Source organism: Vanellus vanellus (genome assembly GCF_965231255.1).
Source record: "Vanellus vanellus genome assembly, chromosome: 4".
NCBI classification, from domain to species: Eukaryota; Metazoa; Chordata; class Aves; order Charadriiformes; family Charadriidae; genus Vanellus; species Vanellus vanellus.
Genome location: NC_138909.1, coordinates 32705610 through 32725246, shown reverse-complemented (window position 1 = coordinate 32725246; position 19637 = coordinate 32705610). Strand labels below are relative to the sequence as shown.

At 39.7% G+C, this 19637-nt stretch overlaps 1 protein-coding gene across 2 annotated transcripts in view; it reads left to right on the top strand.

Annotated features, from left to right (window-relative positions):
* GRID2 (glutamate ionotropic receptor delta type subunit 2) overlaps positions 1-19637 on the top strand; it is a gene marked incomplete at both ends in the record, with an annotated part of 746220 nt that overhangs the window by 565509 nt on the left and 161074 nt on the right. For both annotated transcript variants that reach the window (XM_082482247.1, XM_082482246.1), the window contains one exon: positions 16192-16293. In XM_082482247.1, coding sequence (XP_082338373.1) covers positions 16192-16293 — 102 coding nt within the window. The remainder of the gene's footprint in view (positions 1-16191; positions 16294-19637) is intronic.

Genomic DNA, 19637 nt, shown 5'->3' with positions numbered 1-19637 from the left:
TCAACGAGCAATCCTGGTGTTGAGGTTGAAGAGGCCATCTTCAGGACTGTCAGGCACACAATTTTATGTAAGGAGCTGCTGTTTATCTAGGCCATGATTTTACCTTCCCTAACTGTGTTTTTGGCTTTTTGGTTTACTTTATTTTGTTCTACAACTCCCTTTTTGACCTATCTCCCTCATAAGTAATCTATTATAACCAAGGACAGTCGGGCCTATAGGGAAAAGGTTATATCTTTTATAAGACCAAATAATACAGTTGGAGGAAAAACAAGAAAGCTTTTTTGTCTCAGAGGACTTTCATTAGTTTTCTGAGCCCAAAGCTTGTTCTCTCCCCTGACTATATCTCTTGGTCTAATAAAAGATATTACTTCTCTCTCCAAGCCTGGCCTGTTCATAGAATTACACCAGCAGAGCTACAATGACACTTCTGTATGAGCAGGGAGACAGAAGCTTACACAATTCAAAATAATGTGTGTCTGTGCGTGTTAAGGTTATCTGTTCAATATAGTCAGTCTGAGCATAGTGATAATTAGCACAGAAATAGACTGGGATGATTAGAGATTTTTTTTTTCCAAAAGAGAGATGATCCTAATAGCTATCTGGAGATTGGAACAGAAGATGCCAGTGCATTAAAGGTAGGAATAGACCTGGTGGAGTGGCTTAAACCTTGTTTTCGTCAGGGAAATAGCATTTAAGAAGTAACTGCAAAGAAATATTGAGGAAATTGTCTTAGCTACTGAAGTGAGATAACTATGAATCCCATTAGCTTGGGGAGAAAGACATTAGTGAATCTATTGTAGTTTAATACATTGTTAATAGTACTCTGAGTTTTCAAATCTATCTTTTAAAAAAAAAAAGAAAAAAAAAAACCATGAAACAACTAGACGGACTGGTTTGGGTTTGCTTGGGTGCTAGGGGCTTGGACTTACCACTGCTTGTTTGCTTATGGACTTAGTCAGTTTTGATTGTTCAAGGGTTTTAAATTTGCTAAAACGAACCCAGAATGACAATTACTGAGAGTAGGACTATAATATGCTGTGCAATGCTTACACTAAGTTACTGTTAATGATTGCTTCAGAAAGTATGTAGTCTGTATTTTCCTGGGTTCTAAAGCTGGTAAGAATTGAATTGATAAACGCAGATGTTCATGCCAGAAACCTGATAGCCCAATCATGAGACAAAGATGTTCTGTAAGGGCAATGTGTCCAGCCAAATAAACCAGCATAGCTTTCTGATTATTGAGTGCTCTGGAGAAGCTGTCTGTAATCTCCATAGCAGGAACTATTAGAGGATATTATTCCATGAATAAATTTATATATGAAAAAATAGATTAATTATTCACTTAGTTTTAGTGCATCTTGCGTAGAAGCATTTTACCTTTCTTATAACGGTACAAATTCTCATTTTAATGAGTGTTTTAATGCAATGATAATTGAGCTGAGCATAAATCCAAGGTGTTGTGCTAAAAATGGAGACATATTCAGTACTGATTCTAGGAAGAAATATAGTTGCATTTGCAGGTGTAGAGATAGGGTTGGATCCTCAGCTAGAGTAATGAGGCTTATTTTCGTTAAAATACTCTGACTTACACCAACCAAGACTCCAGATTTGAATGCCTTATATTCAGGTTCACATTTGCAAAACATGATTGCATATTAGGAGTGCAGTGAAGTGCAGGTTAAATGAATAATATATAGCTATGTCAACACAGTTAATGAAAGTGTCTAGAGTAAAGTGTTTAAATCAGAACTAATGCTGACGGGCTAATAGCTTTCATCTCCACTTTAGACAATGGATAGATGCCACACCAGGTAATGGTCTCTTTTGACTTTTTTTTTTTTTCCCCTCCTCAGCCTGAAGTAGCAGACTTGCAGCATATTGGATAGATGGAGATTAGTCTGACAGTGAAATTTTAAAAGACCATGATATTAAATATTTAAAATAATAATAATAATAAGTAGGGGAAGCTTGTGTAAATACTGAAAATGTAGGAATAACATCTTTTTTCTAAGTTCATCTAAACCAGTAAAATTCTCTGTCACAGCTCTAATGGAGATGAACATTCAGACAAGACTAGAACAGACAAGTCGGCTTTCAAGTAAGCACTCAGCCCTGAAGATATTTACACCTTCTCTAGTGTGGCTGTTAACCTTTGGGCCTACTGATTGAAAGATAATTAGTGTCCCCAGCGAAAAGCTTCAAGTGTGCATGGGAAGATAATGCAGTGGTACCCACAGGCTGTTGAGAAACAGGACTCTAGGATTCTGTTCCTGGGCTGTCTAACATAAACCAAGGTATAGCTGAAACTTGGGGAAAAATGAGGACAAAATACTTGATTTTGGCTATATCTCTAATGATAATTATGATTACAGTAAAAAGCTCCATTACACAGGTTACTAATGCATATGGTAACATAGTTCCTACCTCAGATTGTTTACAGTCACATCAAGTGGGTGCTGTTGAAAATGGGAAGCAACAAGCAATCAAGGCAATTATAGTAGCTATAATGTGCCCAAAGGGCAAGTATAGTAGCTGTAATGTGCTCAGGAAGGTAATTTGAGCCCAATCACTGATTAGTTAATATAATTTTAAGGTACACATTTCTCCCTTCTTAAAAGTAGTAGATCTTTTCAAATGGAAAGACGATTTTAAAATTGATATTATCCCTTAAAATTAAATCCTAGAAGCACTGTAGTGATGAGCACAGTATAACTACTTAGCTGGTTAAATAATCACTGCCGTTTATGCCACATGTTCTTCGAAGGAGCTTTGCAGTATTTAAATTAAAAAAAAAAAATCTTTAAAGTTCGTAGTTTCTTTACACAATTTCAGCATTGTGCATGTTAAACAAGATCTATTGTGGGAATATAGTGCACTAGCAAATATAATTCCCATCCTTTGCAAGATAGATTAATAACGTGCTTCTGTAGTTTTAATTACTAAGATGTATCACTAATTTATTTTTGTGGCAAATTCTAGTGTCATTAAAGCAGTGATTTTCATTTGTAATAAAAATTTATTTTATGAATTCAGCTACTGCAGAGAGGGCTTATTAGAAGCGTCAATTCATCTTTTAAACTAATGATTTACTATTTTCCACAAGGATCCTTTATTTAAGCCTTCCGGTATTCTACTACATATCATTTGCCGTTTAAATGTTTATGATATGTAGATCTGACAAGCTTATTTATCATAATAAGAGCAAATACTTGCACTGTATGGAGCAAAGAGCTTTTAAAATCACTCACAGTCAGCCATTCAGGTCCTTCAGAGCAATCTATTAAAAATATTTTGACTTGGTAGGCAAAACTCACCTTTTTCCTTCCCAAAATTCTTTAACCTTCCAGTTTTGTTCAACTAATGGTAAAGCAGAAGAGATTTTTTTGTTGTTGTTAGCACTTCTCAGAGACTTCTTAGAAACTTTGTCTAATTGTCAGAGTAGGTTTTTTTATTCATCAGAGTCGTAGCCTGCCTCTTTAATGCTATTTTATTGGGATGCTCTTTTATATTTTCTAAAGTAAATAATAGACATACAGAAATGTTATACTACCCATCTGAGCCCTTCTTTAATAAGCAACTTTTTTTCCCACCTTTACTTCAGCACATGAAATTTATGATCACTCGTACCTCTGTTTCTCTAATACAGAATCACCACTTTATGTGGCTGCGTTGGACTAGCTACTGATAGCCTGCTCGGGTTTAGATATTCTTCTGTGGAGCACTGATTAGTAGTAGATACGGTGGGCTCCGAACTTGCCTGAAACAATATATGTTGTGTGACACGCACAAGTGTAACATAAAAACTTTAAACAGTTTTGTACAGTCTCACTCTCAGCTGTGATGACTGCACAGCATCACCACCAGCAAAAAACCACTGTGCAATCAGAATTATACTTTTCCTGGTAGTCAGGAATGATGATGCCTCTGAGGTATCATTAAGGGCATCATCAGAAGTCAGTAGAAACACAGGTCTGTCTTAAGGACAGACTTTCTGCTACATAATGATGTAGCAGATGTCCTGTGGTATATAGGAAAGAAGCTGAATGTATTGTCTGTGCTGAAGGTGAGTTTATAGTACCGGTAGTTAGAGAGGAAATTGCTTTTGATCAGTATCAGTGTAACATTTGGTTATCAGTGTGGCAGTTCTGTCAGGGCCTCTAGCACAGAAATAATTTCAGTAACAGTTTATTGATGCTGAAGAGGCCTGTGCTTTGGAATTAAAGCTAGATCATCTGGAAGCAAAAATCTTGGAAAGGATTTTCTGGACCCAATGGAAGGAGAGACTCCTGGTAGGAGACAGACCCTGACCTAGTTCCTCAAAGTGCTCAGTGCTCCTGGCCCCTGCGCTGATCTCTGGGACTTCAGGAGTTCCCTTTCGTAATCCAGGTTGTTGGCCGTGACCATGTCCTCAAATTCACTCTTGACCTTTCTGTTCTCCACTGCCCCGAGCCTTGTGGTCCAAAAACAGCTTGCAGAAGAAGCTGTTGCTTCTTCTCAGCTTTTGATTGGTACTGGTACTCTGTTCGGTCGCTGCTGTGCTAAGTTTTTTGATTTCTTCGCTATTGGTTCTGATTCCTAAGAAAGCTGCTCTGTGCTGAGAGAATGGAAAGAACACACCACAACCTTATTTGCTTTAGTAACAAACTTTCAAAAATATATGATCCCGTAAATCGCTTGTAGTACCTGGTCCATAATGCACTGAAAACTGGTGGCACTCTAGCCATACACCCTGTAAGCATGGGTTATACTGGAATAATATTTTCTAACGTATCAGTGACAAAATTCTGCATTAATTTACTAGCCAGCATCAAGCTAGTAAGTTTGTGACATATCCAACTTAGCAAGCCTCTTGTTTTTTCTGCCAACACTGAGAATAAATCCTGGATTTAGGAACGGAGTATTGATCTATGCGTAAGCAAAGATTGTTTCAATCTCTGCATTTCCCATGTAAGCGTCACGGGTATCTGGAGAATCAACAGAAAGCAGTTTACCATTTAGTGCTGCGCTTGCTGCATTGTCATTTCAGCTTCTCTGTAGTGAGAAATTTGAAGGAAATATTCGCGTGACAATTTTTTTGGTTTGACCCTTTTCACCAAAGCTCTCCATTCTTTAGGCACTCTCAGGAGTGCCCTCACATATGCGTATATAAAATGGAGATGAGTTAATTGTCTTTTCATGTGAATTCTTTATGCTCCATCAGCATTTTATTATTTTTTTTGTCGTTGGTGTCGATGCTTTGTGAGCAGGTGTTTCATAGTCCCTGTGCCTGGGAAGCTTGTTGCGCTGGCGTGTATGAATAGGAGATGCTCTCGTTGGATCTTTCTTTCTTTATACTACATTTAAGAAAGAGCTGGCAAATTCTTCTGTGCTGAACATTAAAGACCGTAAGCTTACTTTATGGTGTAAGTTTGAACAGCTTCTAGACAGGTACAGGTATGCTTTAAGATACCTGTATCATCTCTTCAGTAGAGTGGTGCATGTTCTCACACTACCTCCATGCTAATTCCTTTGCCTCTTACGTTGGCGATGAGGTGGACGTGTCTGAGAAGACAGGGACCCACAGTCTTTGGGATAAAAATAGTATCTTGTCACATGTTCCTCTCTTTGGCTTTGTATCTGGGATTTGGAAGGAGTGTTTTCATGCCTTTACATCAGACCCTTGAGTAAGGCAGGGATGTGTTTTTCTGTGTCTGTTTCTTATTCTGTATTTCATGCTGAAGTTAAGAATTATGTAGCAGTGCCAAACATGCTAAGTGCAAGTACATATTTAAAAATGAAAGCATCCCCTTTCAAAGGTTTTCAGAACATGTATTTCCATGGTATGTGCATTTTAGGAACATTTTCCAACCTTTATCCAGGTCCTGTGAATGCTATTCCTGGTTTTCGTGTGTCAGGAAAGCCACAGCAGCAGTAGTCCTGTGAATGCTATTCCTGGTTTTCGTGTGTCAGGAAAGCCACAGCAGCAGTAGTCCTGTGAATGCTATTCCTGGTTTTCGTGTGTCAGGAAAGCCACAGCAGCAGTAGTCCTGTGAATGCTATTCCTGGTTTTCGTGTGTCAGGAAAGCCACAGCAGCAGTACTACTCGAGGAGCGTTGAGTAGCTAAATACATAGATCATCTGCTTTTGAGTAAGGAGTGGTGGAGTATGGCTTCATTGAAAATCCTTTAGCCTGCCAAAGAAAAAGGGAGATTCCCATATGCTATACCTGAAAAAAAAGTATACTCCATAACATCGGGCTTCATATGAAAAGATAACCAGATGTAGAGTTTGTTGATGTATTTCTGTGTGAGCAGCAGTGTGATTATTCTCCTTATACTTCAAAAATAGGGTTAAAGAGGTGCCACTGAGATTAGTCCGGGTGTTCTGTAGCCTTATAGGGCCCCACATCTACCTAAACACAGTGTTCCTTTGCTGCTGCCTTTGAAACAAGCACATATTTCTTTAGTACAAGCACAGGTCTGTACTACTGCTCTACGACTGCAGCTCCTGGGCTGGAGCTAGATAACAGCCCTTCTTTTTCTTCCCAGCTTGGAGCATGATGGAAGCTGATACATACCCCTCTGCATGGGTTTACTTCCAGAACTGGCACTGCTAATTCTGTGGTTTTATTCAAGGGGAGATTTTCATTGCAGGAAAAAAAAAGCCAAGGTGCTTCTCGGTGTGCCTGCTCACAGAGCTGACTGCAATGCAGCGTTGGAGGTACCTGAGTAACTCCGCGCTGGCAGCAGCCCGCTGCAGAAGGAGGGCGTTCAGCGTAGGCCAATTTACTCTACTCCGAAGGATTCGTTTATGTATGTGGCTTATTGGATGGGGTTTGTTCAGAATCCTGCTCTGCATACCCGCTTCTCTCCAAGTGAAACAGCGCTGGTTTTGTTCTATGCTATTAGAATTTTGATTTATTTCTGGAGCGCAGCCCCCAGCATTTTTGAGCCCTGAAACAATGCAAACGGTTTCTATTGATATTCCACTTTGTCAAACCCTTTCTGAAAAATCAAATCCCCCAAAAGCACCTTATTTAGCTGAAGGGAAAGCTGGGAGTCTCTTGAAGAACGTTCATATACTCCCAGGGAACTGATGAGAAGCAGTGATGTGCTACACACATTTTGTTGCTACCTATAGAAAGGGAGCTTCATGCAACCCAGTGGAAAACAATATTTTTCATTGTCACTGATGAGGTTTGATCATAGCTTTTACTGTGATACAAAAATCTTATATATTGTGATCTAATACAAAGCCGGTGAATATTTTTCTCTTTGATTTCGTAAAGATGCAGTGGTATCCCAGCACGAAACGGATGAAGTTCAATTATAAACCCTGATTTCTTTAATTTTTTTTCAGACCTTACATGATTTAGATAAAAGGCATACTTTTAAACTCTTAAAATGCTTAATGAGAAAGGACACGAGGATTTGCAATTAAAAATCAAAGTGATTGTATTTAAACTGCACACAAAGCTGAACTTACTAGGTATTATCAATTTCCCTGGAATAATTCAGACATCGGTGAGCAAGCTTTCAGTGGAAAATGAAGGCGATGTTTGTGAGTTTTACCCTGGCAGTATGAACTTTGGTAGTCCAAAGGAGGATTTGCCTCCTGAAGAGAAAAGAAAGTGTGTGTATGTGTGTTTTGGGGAAAGATTATTACTTTCTCTTTTTTTTTGAGGAGGAAGAGTGTATTTATGTCATTTTTATTTATTTACGTCACCTGATAAACTATAACAAGGTGAGAACATGAACTCTAGTAAGTAAAATATGCTGTTAAAAAAAAGAAAAATCACATAAAAGTAGGTGTTAGACTTAATGACTAATACCTGTCTTCTGTGAAGCTTTCTATTGCTTCGCAACTTCCTGTTGTTCATGCTGTGTTCTCAGCGATATATGGCCAAGTCCAGTTGAATGATAAAGGCTGAAAAGTGTGTTACTCATCTCGGGTGGTCTCTCCTCATCTCACCTCTCTGGAGCTCCTGGCCAAAAAACCCAGCCACCCACAACGTGCCCTTGTCAGCTGCTACACTCTTACCTCGATTTTCAGCACAAGGGGAACAAAACCTGCCTCCTCGCAAAGGCCATTTTGGCATTCAAGCAATGCCGGAACGTACCAGTAGCCTGCAGGCACGTGCTGTCTCCGTGCTCTGGGTTGTGGTACAGGACGAATGAAGAAGGATGGACACTTTCCCTGTGAATGCTTGCTGCCACAGCAACCCCTGAGCACCACCAGGTTTTTCCGTGGGAGCTTTTCCTGCACAGCGATCCACAATGCAAACGGCAAAGGGGGAATGTCTGCGTTGGGTCAAAGAACAGGCTTTTCTGAGTATTTGGCTTTAATTGAAATGTGGAGGCAGTGGGAAAGAAATCGCCATCTGGCTTATTAATATCCTTATCTGGGCCTTTTCCTCAGAGCTGTGTAAGGATTTCAGGGGACAGGAGTGAAAAACATACGAAAGGTGAAAGCGAGAGAAGCAGGGACCTACAGTAAGGTCCCATCTTTGTTCAGTCCCATCTGCTTCATAGCACAAGAGGAGAGGGAGGAGTTGAGGGGAAGCTTTCTGAGAGTCGGGACTGCCTGAGAATAAAGAAGATCCAAGGGCTAAAGAGAAAGGACTCAAAGTGATTTGAAAGATGAGTCAAAGCTGGATGAAGGGAAAAGTGAGGTCCCTTTACCCACCCAAGCCATAAACAAAAAGGGCAAGACAGGGAAAAGGCATAGGAAACAGCAGGGAAGATCAAAGGAAAGAAAAGCAAAGAGGAAAGAAAAGATGCTGAAAGTACACAGAGAAATGACAAGAGGTGTTCCAATATGGGAAAGAGCCAGATAACCACAGGTTGGGGAACTGCCGGGAGTACTGAAATCGCAGAGCAGAGAAGGAAAAAAGGGTGTTTTCCAAAGATAAAAGAGAAGACGCTTACGAGTGGGAAATGATAGATTAAACCCACCGAATTTCAAATGAAAGGGAAAGTAGTAATAGAGAAAGTAAGCTAGACATGAAGGGGGGAAAAAAAGTGACGGTCTGTTAGAATGACACCACTGGCTTGGAGAGATGGTTCATTATCTTTGAGATGTGGTGATTTACTATGCCTTCCAAAAATCGTACCATTAGAGTTCCTCTGGAAGCTTGGCCGAAGTGCTAAGCATGATCTTAATGAGTGGAGCACACAGTGTGAGAACAGCTATGCAGTCTGTGCTTTTTTCCCCGTATATTCAACATTTGTCAGTGGTCTAAAACATCCAATTATAACTTCTGGCACCGATCTGGGCGCGTTAGTCCTTGAGAAAATATTGAGTCAAGATCTGGTAGGCAAACAAACAGCAGGTTACCAGCAGGTAACTTTCCATTAAGCTTCTTTATTTCAATTCAATAAGAAAAGGAAATTTGGGCAGTCCCCAAAGCAAAACATTTTATTAACCGTGTGTGGCGTTATTCTGCCATGCGGTTCGTGTTTGAGGAAAGAAATTCTTACCTAGGTCACTTGCACTTGTGTCTACGATCAGCTAATAAAACAAATAGGCCACCTTGACTGCTGCAATTATAATCCTTAAGCCACTGGATATAATACTGAACTTGGGTATTCACGTTCTCCTAACATAGCTTGTAAATAACAGAGCGAGCGAGTCCAGGGGCAGGTCATTCCTTCTAGTCCAGAGACAAATTAAAGCAATAAAACATACTGTACAAAATAATTAACTGAATGCACAGAACTGTATAGGTTTCACCACACAGAATGTAGGAGAAACAAGTGCCGCTATACATTATCCAATTTGTTGAACACGGTATTTTCTATTGATTTTAACAACTTATTATTTGCTGACTATTACCTAAGCTCCAGCGAAGGGTGAAGTTAAACACAAAAAGCTTTCTCGCTAACCAATTGTGTTAAGAAATTGCGGCGAAGAACAAAACTGATGCTTATTTCTTTAATCAAGCCCAGGAGTACAAAGGCCCTCATTTAACTGCTGGCCAGCAGGCATTTTGCAGGTTTGGTTGACCAACTGTTGGGTGCTGGCTAGGCAGCTGAACTGAAAGGACTCTTTAACCAGGTGACAGTGTCCGACTAAATTTTTCATAACTGACAGTATCAGAATGACAACCAAAACATGTCTTTTCTGGCATTTCATCTGAGAGACACAGCCTTTCACCTATAGGATTTAGTGTCCGATTTCCCGGTCACTGTTGGACACATTAAACAAGAGCTGACAAGAGGCATCGGGGATAATCTGTGTAAAACTCTTTCTATGTTGTCTTGCTTGAATTTTGGCTGAACTGGTGTCCTAGCAAATTTGGTAAATGCTGAATCCACACCTCAAAACAACCACAACATTTTTCTTCTTCATTATTTTTTGTTGTGCACTCCATTTTGAGTCTTCCCAGCACACCTGGGAGTTAGAATCTCCTACCTGAGTGCTGTTTCATGACAGCTTCATGATTTCTTTTCCAGTTGTGTGTATTTATAATGCTTTGGAATGGAAAAGGGCATTATTAATGCGCATTTCTTCTGTGGGAGTCACATCTTGGAAAAAGTCAGTTCCTAAAGCAAAAAAAGTTGGACATGGGTGAAAATTGAGAAGGGAGTTTCTGAAGAACACATGGGTACTGCAGGCGAGGAGGCTGGTGTTTCTGTGGGCAACCGGCTCTCTTATGAACTGCTAATGGAGCAGTTCCTGAGCAGTGCTCTGTGGTGGGCATTTCCACTGGAAAGGTTTTGTCAGAGTGTCTGTAGTAAAACCAAGTTACTGTTCTTCTGTTCTTTTCTTCTTATTCCTTTTCCTCTTTAAATGCCAAGAAAATAAAGCAAAGAGGAGGGATAGTAATCCTGGTTTCCTAATCGATTCCAGTTGCAGATGTTACAGTATTTTATCTTTCAGATTTCCCTTGCAGCTTCTCTAGGGCGTTTTCTTCTCTTGACTGTTTTGTAGTGTTGCTGTGATGCAGTCTGAGTTCAGAGGAGGTTGCGTTGCAGTGCTAGATGAACTGGTTATTGTATATTTTCTATATTAATTGAAGTAAGAGAACGCTCTGGCTCTCCTGTAGTGACAAGCACTTAAATATACATTTGTATCAGCATTCTGGTTTCACTTATTTTCTGTGATTGCTGTCAACTGGGATCATACCAGGCCAATGTATTTTTCTCGATTAAGCGGCACGGTTTTAGTCTGCATTTTACTCTGCCAGAAAAAGAACTGAAAGCTCTCAGGTATTCAGCAGAGTTCCCTGATTTCATAGGAGGTAGGGTAGAAAATCTGGCTGTAAGCTCTGTCATAAAGGCATTATAGATTTCAGTGTTCCAAGTTCCTTATAAATCAGTGTCTGGAAATTGCAGATATACATAAAATAGATTTTGCCTATTTATTATCAATATACAAATTACAGACTTTCCATAATGCATAGTTCATATAGGCAAAAATTTCTAATGAAGAAGCACCTCTGCAAATGGAGGTCAATCTTTGGTTCTGCCAGCAAAACAGGAGAGTGAAACCCTTTCTAATAGTGATGACAAAGAGGATAACAAGCTGGGAGGTGCGATGATGGGTGGTAGAGCACTGGAATAGGCTGCCCAGGGAGGTGGTGGAGTCTCCATCTCTGGAGACATTCAAAACCCGCCTGGACGCGTTCCTGTGCAACCTGCTCTAAGGTGTCCCTGCTCTGGCAGGGGGCTTGGACTAGATGATCTCCAGAGGTCCCTTCCAGCCCTATGATTCTATTCTATGATTCTGTGATCAGAAATAGATTGTAAATTGGATATCAAAGGAAGCAGAACTTTGACAACGTTTCCGTCTTCATCATTTTATGTATGAATATAGCAAAAATGAATGCTGTCATTAGAATAAATAAAAGAAACTGTACCTGAAGTACAAAGCACTATAAATGACAAAATTCATATGGTATGAAGACAAGTACTGTGCTCAATAGAGAGTTCCCATCACCCATATTGTTCTACACAAATCAATCAGAAATAATGTGAGATTGTGTTACTGCCTGATCTATTTTCTCATTTCAACTATCAGAGACAGAAGAAAAAGAAAAAGGAAGTAAATCATCATGCTCACAGGCAAGCTTAGGAAGTGTGGGTTAGATGAACAGACAGTAGGGTGGACTGAAAATTGGCTGACAGATAGAGCTCAGAGGGTTGCGATTAGTGGCACAGAGTCCAGTTGGAGGTATGTAACAAGTGGTGTTTCCCAGGGGTTAGTACTGGGTCCAGTCCTCTTCAATATTTTCATCAATGACCTGGATGAAGGGATAGAGTGTACCATCAGCAAGTTTGCTCATGACACAAAACTGGGAGGAGTGGCTGACATGCCAGAAGGCTGTGCTGCCATACAGCATGACCTGGACAGGCTGGAGAGTTGGGTGGAGAGAAACCTTATAAAATTCAACAAGGGCAAGTGTAGAGTACTGCACGTGGGGAGGAGTAACCCCATCCATCAGTACAGGTTGGGGGCTGACCTGCTGGAGAGCAGCTCTGTGGAAAGGGATCTGGGACTCCTGGTGGACAATAGGATGACCATGAGGCAGCAATATGCCCTGGTGACCAAGAAGGCCAATGGCATCCTGGGGTGCATCAGGAAGAGTGTGGCCAGCAGGTCAAGGGAGGTTATCCTCTCCCTCTACTCTGCCCTGGTGAGGCCGCATCTGGAGTACTGTGTCCAGTTCTGGCCTCCGCGGGTCAAGAAGGACAGGGAACTGCTGGAGCAGGTACAGCAAAGGGCTACAGAGATGATTAGGGGACTGGAGCATCTCTCTTATGAGGAAAGGCTGTGGGACTTGGGTCTTTTTAGTCCGGAGAAAGGAAGACCGAGGGGGATCTTATCAATACTTATAAATACTTGAAGGGAAGTTGCCGGGGGGATGGGAAGAGTCTTTTTTCAGTGGTGCCCAGTGACAGGACAAGAAGTAACTGGCACAAACTTTAACATAGGAAGTTCCATCTAAACATGAGGAAGAACTTCTTTACTTTGAGGGTGGCAGAGCACTGGCACAGTCTGCCCAGAGAGGTGGTGGAGTCTCCCGCTCTGGAGACATTCCAGACCCACCTGGACGCTGTCCTGTGCAACCTGCTGTAGGTGACCCTGCTCTGGCAGGGAGGTTGGACTAGATGATCTCCAGAGGTCCCTTCCAGCCCTGACCATTCTGTGATTCTGTAAATGCAGAAGTAACAAATGTTTTGCAGAAGCGGTTAAGCGAGAGGTAGAGCTGAAGACATAGCTTCATACTACCCCCACCTTGCTGTTTCAGCAATAGTTACATTTGCTCCTTGGTGCAATGACAAGCTCAGATTGTTATCAATAAATGTTGATTCATTTTCACCTAATAACAGTAAGCAGCTCCCACTCAAAATCAATTTCAACTTTATTGGCAAGGCACTGACATGACTGTGCTGCATAAAGGAACAATTGAATTGAAAATTAAATGAACAATAATTGAAAATAAAATATGCCTTTTTAAAGGAAAATTAGTGTTACGCTAAATTTTCAGGAATCAGTTATGTTGGTAGTTTTTTCCTTAAGGTAGAATGAGTCGGGCTAAAAATTTAATTACATAAATATGTACACATTAATGTACATAATTAAAAAAGGACTTTAACCTCAAAAGGACACAAAGGCTCTTCAGTAAATTCCTTGGGTTTTAAACCCGGCAAAACCGTTGCAATTTTTGCGCTAATTATACTTCCAACACATTTGAGTATGCTAATTGGATCGAAGTTCTAATTAGTTTCTTTATGTGACTAAGAATGACAATCACCGAATTAATTTAATGCACTATTTTTTCTGAACTTAGTGCTGTTTTCAATATTTTTAGTACAGAAAATGTAGACTATCAAATGCTTTGCTCTATAGGATGGCAGCAGTTTATCACATACAGTGTACCGTGCACACGCTTCAAATACATTCACTACATTTCATTGCAGTATTAGAGGTAACACGCTTCAGCAATTAGGTTATTCAGCTCAAATTGTTGGAGGGCTTTGCCGGAGGAGTAATGAGGACCTGGAACATGTCAGTGGTCCGTCCGTACTGCTGTGAACAGCTGAACGTGCTGAGGAGGTGTAGAAGAAGCAGAGATGGCTACTATAATCTGTGGTTGGTCTTTGTGATCAGATGGGAACATGACGTGAGGAAACCAAGCAGGGACAGTTCGTGCTTTTATTCAGAAATAGCTATTGGAAAGATGAGTACTTGCAAGAGATTAATATGATATCTCATATTTTAGTTCCTCCTTGTATCATATTGCTACTTCCAATGATGTCTGCTGGAGTTTTGAATCCAGTAGATCCTTGATTTAGTTATTACTTGACATTAAAAGTATGCTCAGCAATACCCTTACTCGTTCCCTAACACTAGTATAACCTTCACTTCAAAGTGGGAAGAATTAGGACAGTTTCGAAAATGGCAGACAGAAATGACTACATTGTTTTAAGACCATCTTCTTTTGGGAAACACAGAATCATAGAATCATTTAGGTTGGAAAAGACCTTTAAGATCATCAAGTGAAACCTAACCTCTATATCATTGCAGAAAGGTTTGGGTTTTTTACTTTTTGAGGCACCCATTTCTTAAGGAGGCATCTTCAAAGAATTTTATATGAATATATTGAAATTAAATAATTGAGAAGTTGCTCTAAAATAGCCTAGTGGGTGTAATGAAGAAAGCAAATATTTCAAATGGTCCACGTCTCAAATTGTTAAATGTGTGTGCTTGGAGTTTGTTCCTTGTTTTCTGTCTCACTTTGAAAGATCTATGAAACACATGGGCAAAGGCTTTCCCATGAAGGACTGAAAATAAAGGTTTCTGTAAATTTGTGTTCAACCATGGTCAACAAAGGTACTGCCTTTCTTTCACAGACCCCTTCAGCTGGTTTGGGCACCTTGCCATTTTTGTGACTGTGCGTTAAAGTACAGTAATGTTTTGGATGTTTCATAGTTGATATTTCTCACAGATTATAGGGTTGAATTCTCTGAGAGACTAGTCTTAGTAGAGGCCACTGGGCCCAGCAGTAACCTGCTGATGTTAATCTTGTTTTTGTCAGAGCAAGATCTTTTGTGTCTTTAAATAGCAACATGAAAACTATGTAGATTTAGTGGCTGAAGTTAACTACCCGAGTCAGATGAGCATCCTTCCCCAAACTTCAAGCACAGACCATGGAGAAGGCAATTCAGAGCAAGAACTGGTACTTGCAGGTGACTGCCTCTTTGACTGTAAAACAGGCTTACGTGGGCAATTAGTTTACATGCCATAAGTGAGACTCTGCTCCAAAGTCCTCTGAAGTCATTTGTCGTCCTTCTGTAGGATTTAACACTGGTACTTGTACAGTCCAGATGAATGTGGTAATGAATTCCAAAAATGAAACCAGTAATGTTTGTATGTGGTGCTAAAGGACGAGTGGTTGGTTGGTCTGTTTCCTTGTTCCCAAAATAAGCATCTACCACCATGTAAGAATGTAGGCAAGTTATATTTTCAGAGAAGCTAAATTACAGGCCAGTATCTACTAAATTCAGATTGAAAGGCAATTAGTGCTAGAGAGATCCCTGAGAAAAAGCTTCTGTCCATAGAAGCCCAAGAAATATGATAGCACCAATGCAAAGCATCTCGTAGCTCAATTCCTTCACTGGATTATCTGTTGCAGTCCTTTCTCAATACTGTGATGTGCCTATCCAATGGTCTTTTCCTCAATCATCTTTAAATGTGATTTTTAACCTGACTAAAAATCACTGTTCTTTCATTATCAATGAGCAGTATAAGCTTTAATTAAAACTAGTGTAATTTCTTTCATCAGAGTTCCTCTAGGAAAAATGGGCTGGAGCAGACAGCGTGCTAAAATTATAGTAGCCATTATTTCTCCAATTAGCGTATCACTGAAAGTAAGGTAGAAGAATTGTTAGAGCCATACTACTTTTTAAATGTTTTTCATTAATATAGAAGTCCTGCCTGAGCTCTTCTAAAGCAGTACATATACCCCAAACCCTGGATGCTGTCATCCATTTCACACTGGTATTTAAAAGCACAAACTGATATCCCTAATTGCTTCATTTGCAATTTAAAGATGAATCTCTGTGCAAACCTTTCTCTGACTTTCCATCCCATTGATTCCAGAAGGTGTTCTGTTTATTTCGTACGCTCCTGCTTAAAGCTGCCTAAGAGGAATGACTGGCAGAGTTTGATGGGCAATGAGGAAATGATTTCTGTTTTCTCTTTCAGCTTGGCTGCTGGAATCCCATCACTGGTCTGAATGGGTCACTAACAGACAGAAAGTTGGAGAATAACATGCGAGGAGTGGTTCTGCGCGTCGTGACTGTGCTGGTAAGCATCCTCATCCTTTTGCACTGGGAGGAATGTATTTTCTCCCTTTTGCCTCAACTTTTTATTAAGTACACCATTTTACCAAGAACCTAGTTGGTGTTCAAGTGTCTGATTCCCGCTTGTCAATACCAGAACAATGAAGCCATTTCCACAAAATAATATTATTTTTTAGTATACTTCATTTTAAAGAGCAAATCAAATGCATTAAAACCCATTTCTTCCACAGGCACGTACTAGATTAGATAACAAAACCACCTGAACTCATGAAGGGAAACTTTAAGTGCTCTGTTAGCTAAAGTTTACGTAGTTGAAACTCTAAATGATTCATAAGATGTAGCTGCCTTCCAATTACCTTGCCAAATAGAGTGCAGTCTGACACAAATTGCTGCACTCCGAAAATATTCAAGATCAACTTAGGGTGAGAAATGTTAGTTCAGTAAAACATCTACTGTCCCCTCCTAGCTCTTCTTCAGCCAGATTCATCCCCTGTGTGAACACCTTGCATTAAGCAGCTGCAGCAAAGCTGTAGGTTTAAAGCTGGACCGAAAATGTCTACCAAGATAGGAAGGTAATTTGTGATGTGAGGCCAGCGTATTCCTTGTCGTATACTTTGGCTGCTTGAGCAGAAGTTCTTAAGCGTGGAAAGAAAGATTGAAAAAAAGAAAAAGGAATGAATGAGATGTAGAGGTCTCTTTGGACCGATGCCCAAACACAAAGCTGACCCAGGGCTGCGGAACTGTAAAGGTTATATTGAGCTGCTTCCCTCTCTCTGATATCTACTCGTGGTCTTCATTGCCGATTTGGTGTTTGAGGGCCTGACCGCTTGCTTATAAAGAACAAGGCAAGAGTGGTTTCCACGGTTTGCATTGCTGACATTGCATCATGAAGGAAAAGGGTCAGTCAGGGGTGGAAAGGGAAATCACCAGAGTATGTCAGTCCAACAGACAGAGCAGTTTTGTACCCCTCCAATTATTTTATGGGTCTTTAAAAGCTATTATCTGTCAAGGTATCAGTCTGTTCTAGATCTTAGTACACTGGAGAATTTCCTGTGATAATAACTACAAAAGAAAACAAAACAAAAAGACCCTAACTGAGTACGAAGGATGAATGCGCAGAAAAAGACAAAGCAGTAGGGTGGGCTTGTTTACACTTTAACTGCATGTTCATCAAAATAGCATCATGGTGGCAATGGCTGGTCTTTGTGTTTTGCCTGATGCTCATGTTAATTGGTTGACAAAAATGATCTGCAGTTGTTGTCTAGCAAAATAAATTCAAATTAGTCTTGGATTTTTTTTTCTTATTTCTTCTTCTTCCCACTCTCCCCACTCTATTCTTCTGATTTCATCCCCAGTTATTTCAGTCAGCTTGCCAGAGAGCATTCTTCTTTCAAGTCATTATAGCATGAATATTTAACAACTTGCAAAAATACAAAAAAAAAGTCATTAGTTATGCTGATAGGATGCTATATTAATAATAAAAACAGAAGGCAGATATTTAAAGTTCAGCACACAGCACATGGCAGTTCAGTCTCCTCACTGCAGTCCTCACACTGCCTCCCGTGAGCACACAAAAACCATTTGGTTTTGTTGACAGTTTTAAAGCACAACTGGTGACAACTTCGATGCACAACTGGTGAAAAGCACAATTATTCTGAATTGTGTGCTGTGTTAAAATCTGCTAACTTATTAACTAACTCTTGTTTTATGTAGAATGTGCACTGAAGGCAGTATATGGTGAAGATGCAAATTATTCATATTGGCTTCATAGCATAAAACTTCCTTAATTCTCTTAAAATTGTAGAGCTTTGCATGGCTGGTCGGTCCAATCTAGATAAAACCGACTGTGAACCACGCTACAAATTGCGGTTCATTTGATTTTACTCAGCAAAGATGAGAGGCAAGGATTTTGTAAACTGCATGAATAAAGGGAGGAAGCAAGTATTTAAACTCACGAGCCAGAAACAATATTTTTCACTACCAGTTCCCTTGACTGATGGTACTTCCCCCAAATGCCAGAAATCAGGAAGATAAAATACCATTTCTCCCTTATCCACAAACTCAACTGGCTGAGAGAGAGAGAGAGAGGCAGGCAGGCAGACAGGCAGGCACTGACAGAAAATCAAGGTACTGACCGAAAGCTTGAAGAGAAGTTGGACAGTGCAGATGCCAGAATTGCAAATTACTAATTATTTCTAACCTCTTCTAATCCTTGGATATCCACAGATGTTGCTGCCACCCCTGTGAGTGACAGAGCATTATTTAGGGTGCTTACCTTCTAGCAGTTTCTCTTACTGCTCATACTGTGTATAAGGGTTATTCATGAGGATACGCTGACTTCTAAGTCTTAGTTTAATCTGAGACTTAAAATACAGCTGTCATCAGTACATCATTACTTCTAACATATATGTTGCTATAGGATAAATTTATAGGACCTTTACTTGTTGCTGATTATAGCTTGGTTCCCATCTTTATTCACACAGCTTATTACAACGGTGCAATTATGTTATTTTTACTGGAACAGAGTGAATAAATAGATACAATATAATATTTGAACTTGAGGGGAGTCTTAGCTGGGATGCCATAATACTGGAAATGAAGCAAAGCTATAAAAAAAAAGTATTAGTACTTTTTTTATCTCATTTTAAAATCAGACTTTTAGTCCCTCTTGTTATTGAAATTAGAAACATTTGTTCTCAGAAAAACTTGGTCAACAAAGACACTGACTAGACTTTCATTAAGCCCTTTTCATTTTACAGCAGTTATCAAAGGATACTTGCTGTTAAGGCTAATAATTTTGTGAAACAATAAAAAATTCAAGTTATAGTTTGGATGAATCAACAAAACTCTTTCAGGTAAATCAAGGCCGTAGTAATATGTGGAAGTGCAGGGTTCATCTGGTTTTATATCTGCTGGACAGGACAAAACTAGACATTTATATTTAACCTGATGAAAATGCGTGAGTCTTGCCTTTGATGTGAGTGCAAGAGGGATTTAACCCATCAACTTGATTTTAGCGATGATCTTTATCATACTTCCTTTTCCATCTTTCTCAGAGTTCTTCGCTTAAATCAGTATCTTTCTGTTAAAACTAAAAAAATCTGTTATCGACTATGAATGATTAGTTATTGTGATTGATTCTGCCAGTTACTTAACAGTATGGGCTTGATCCAGGGAAACAAGAAGGCTTAAGCTAATTTTAATAATAATTCGTTTGAATATGAATGGGTTTCTTTTTCATTGAGGTTTGAGAAGTTAGCATTACTTTGCTAATTTGTTCTGTTAACACTTTGAATCTCTCATGTCTTTCTAGATAGCAGCCCTTCTCCTCTTCCAATTCTGTTTTGT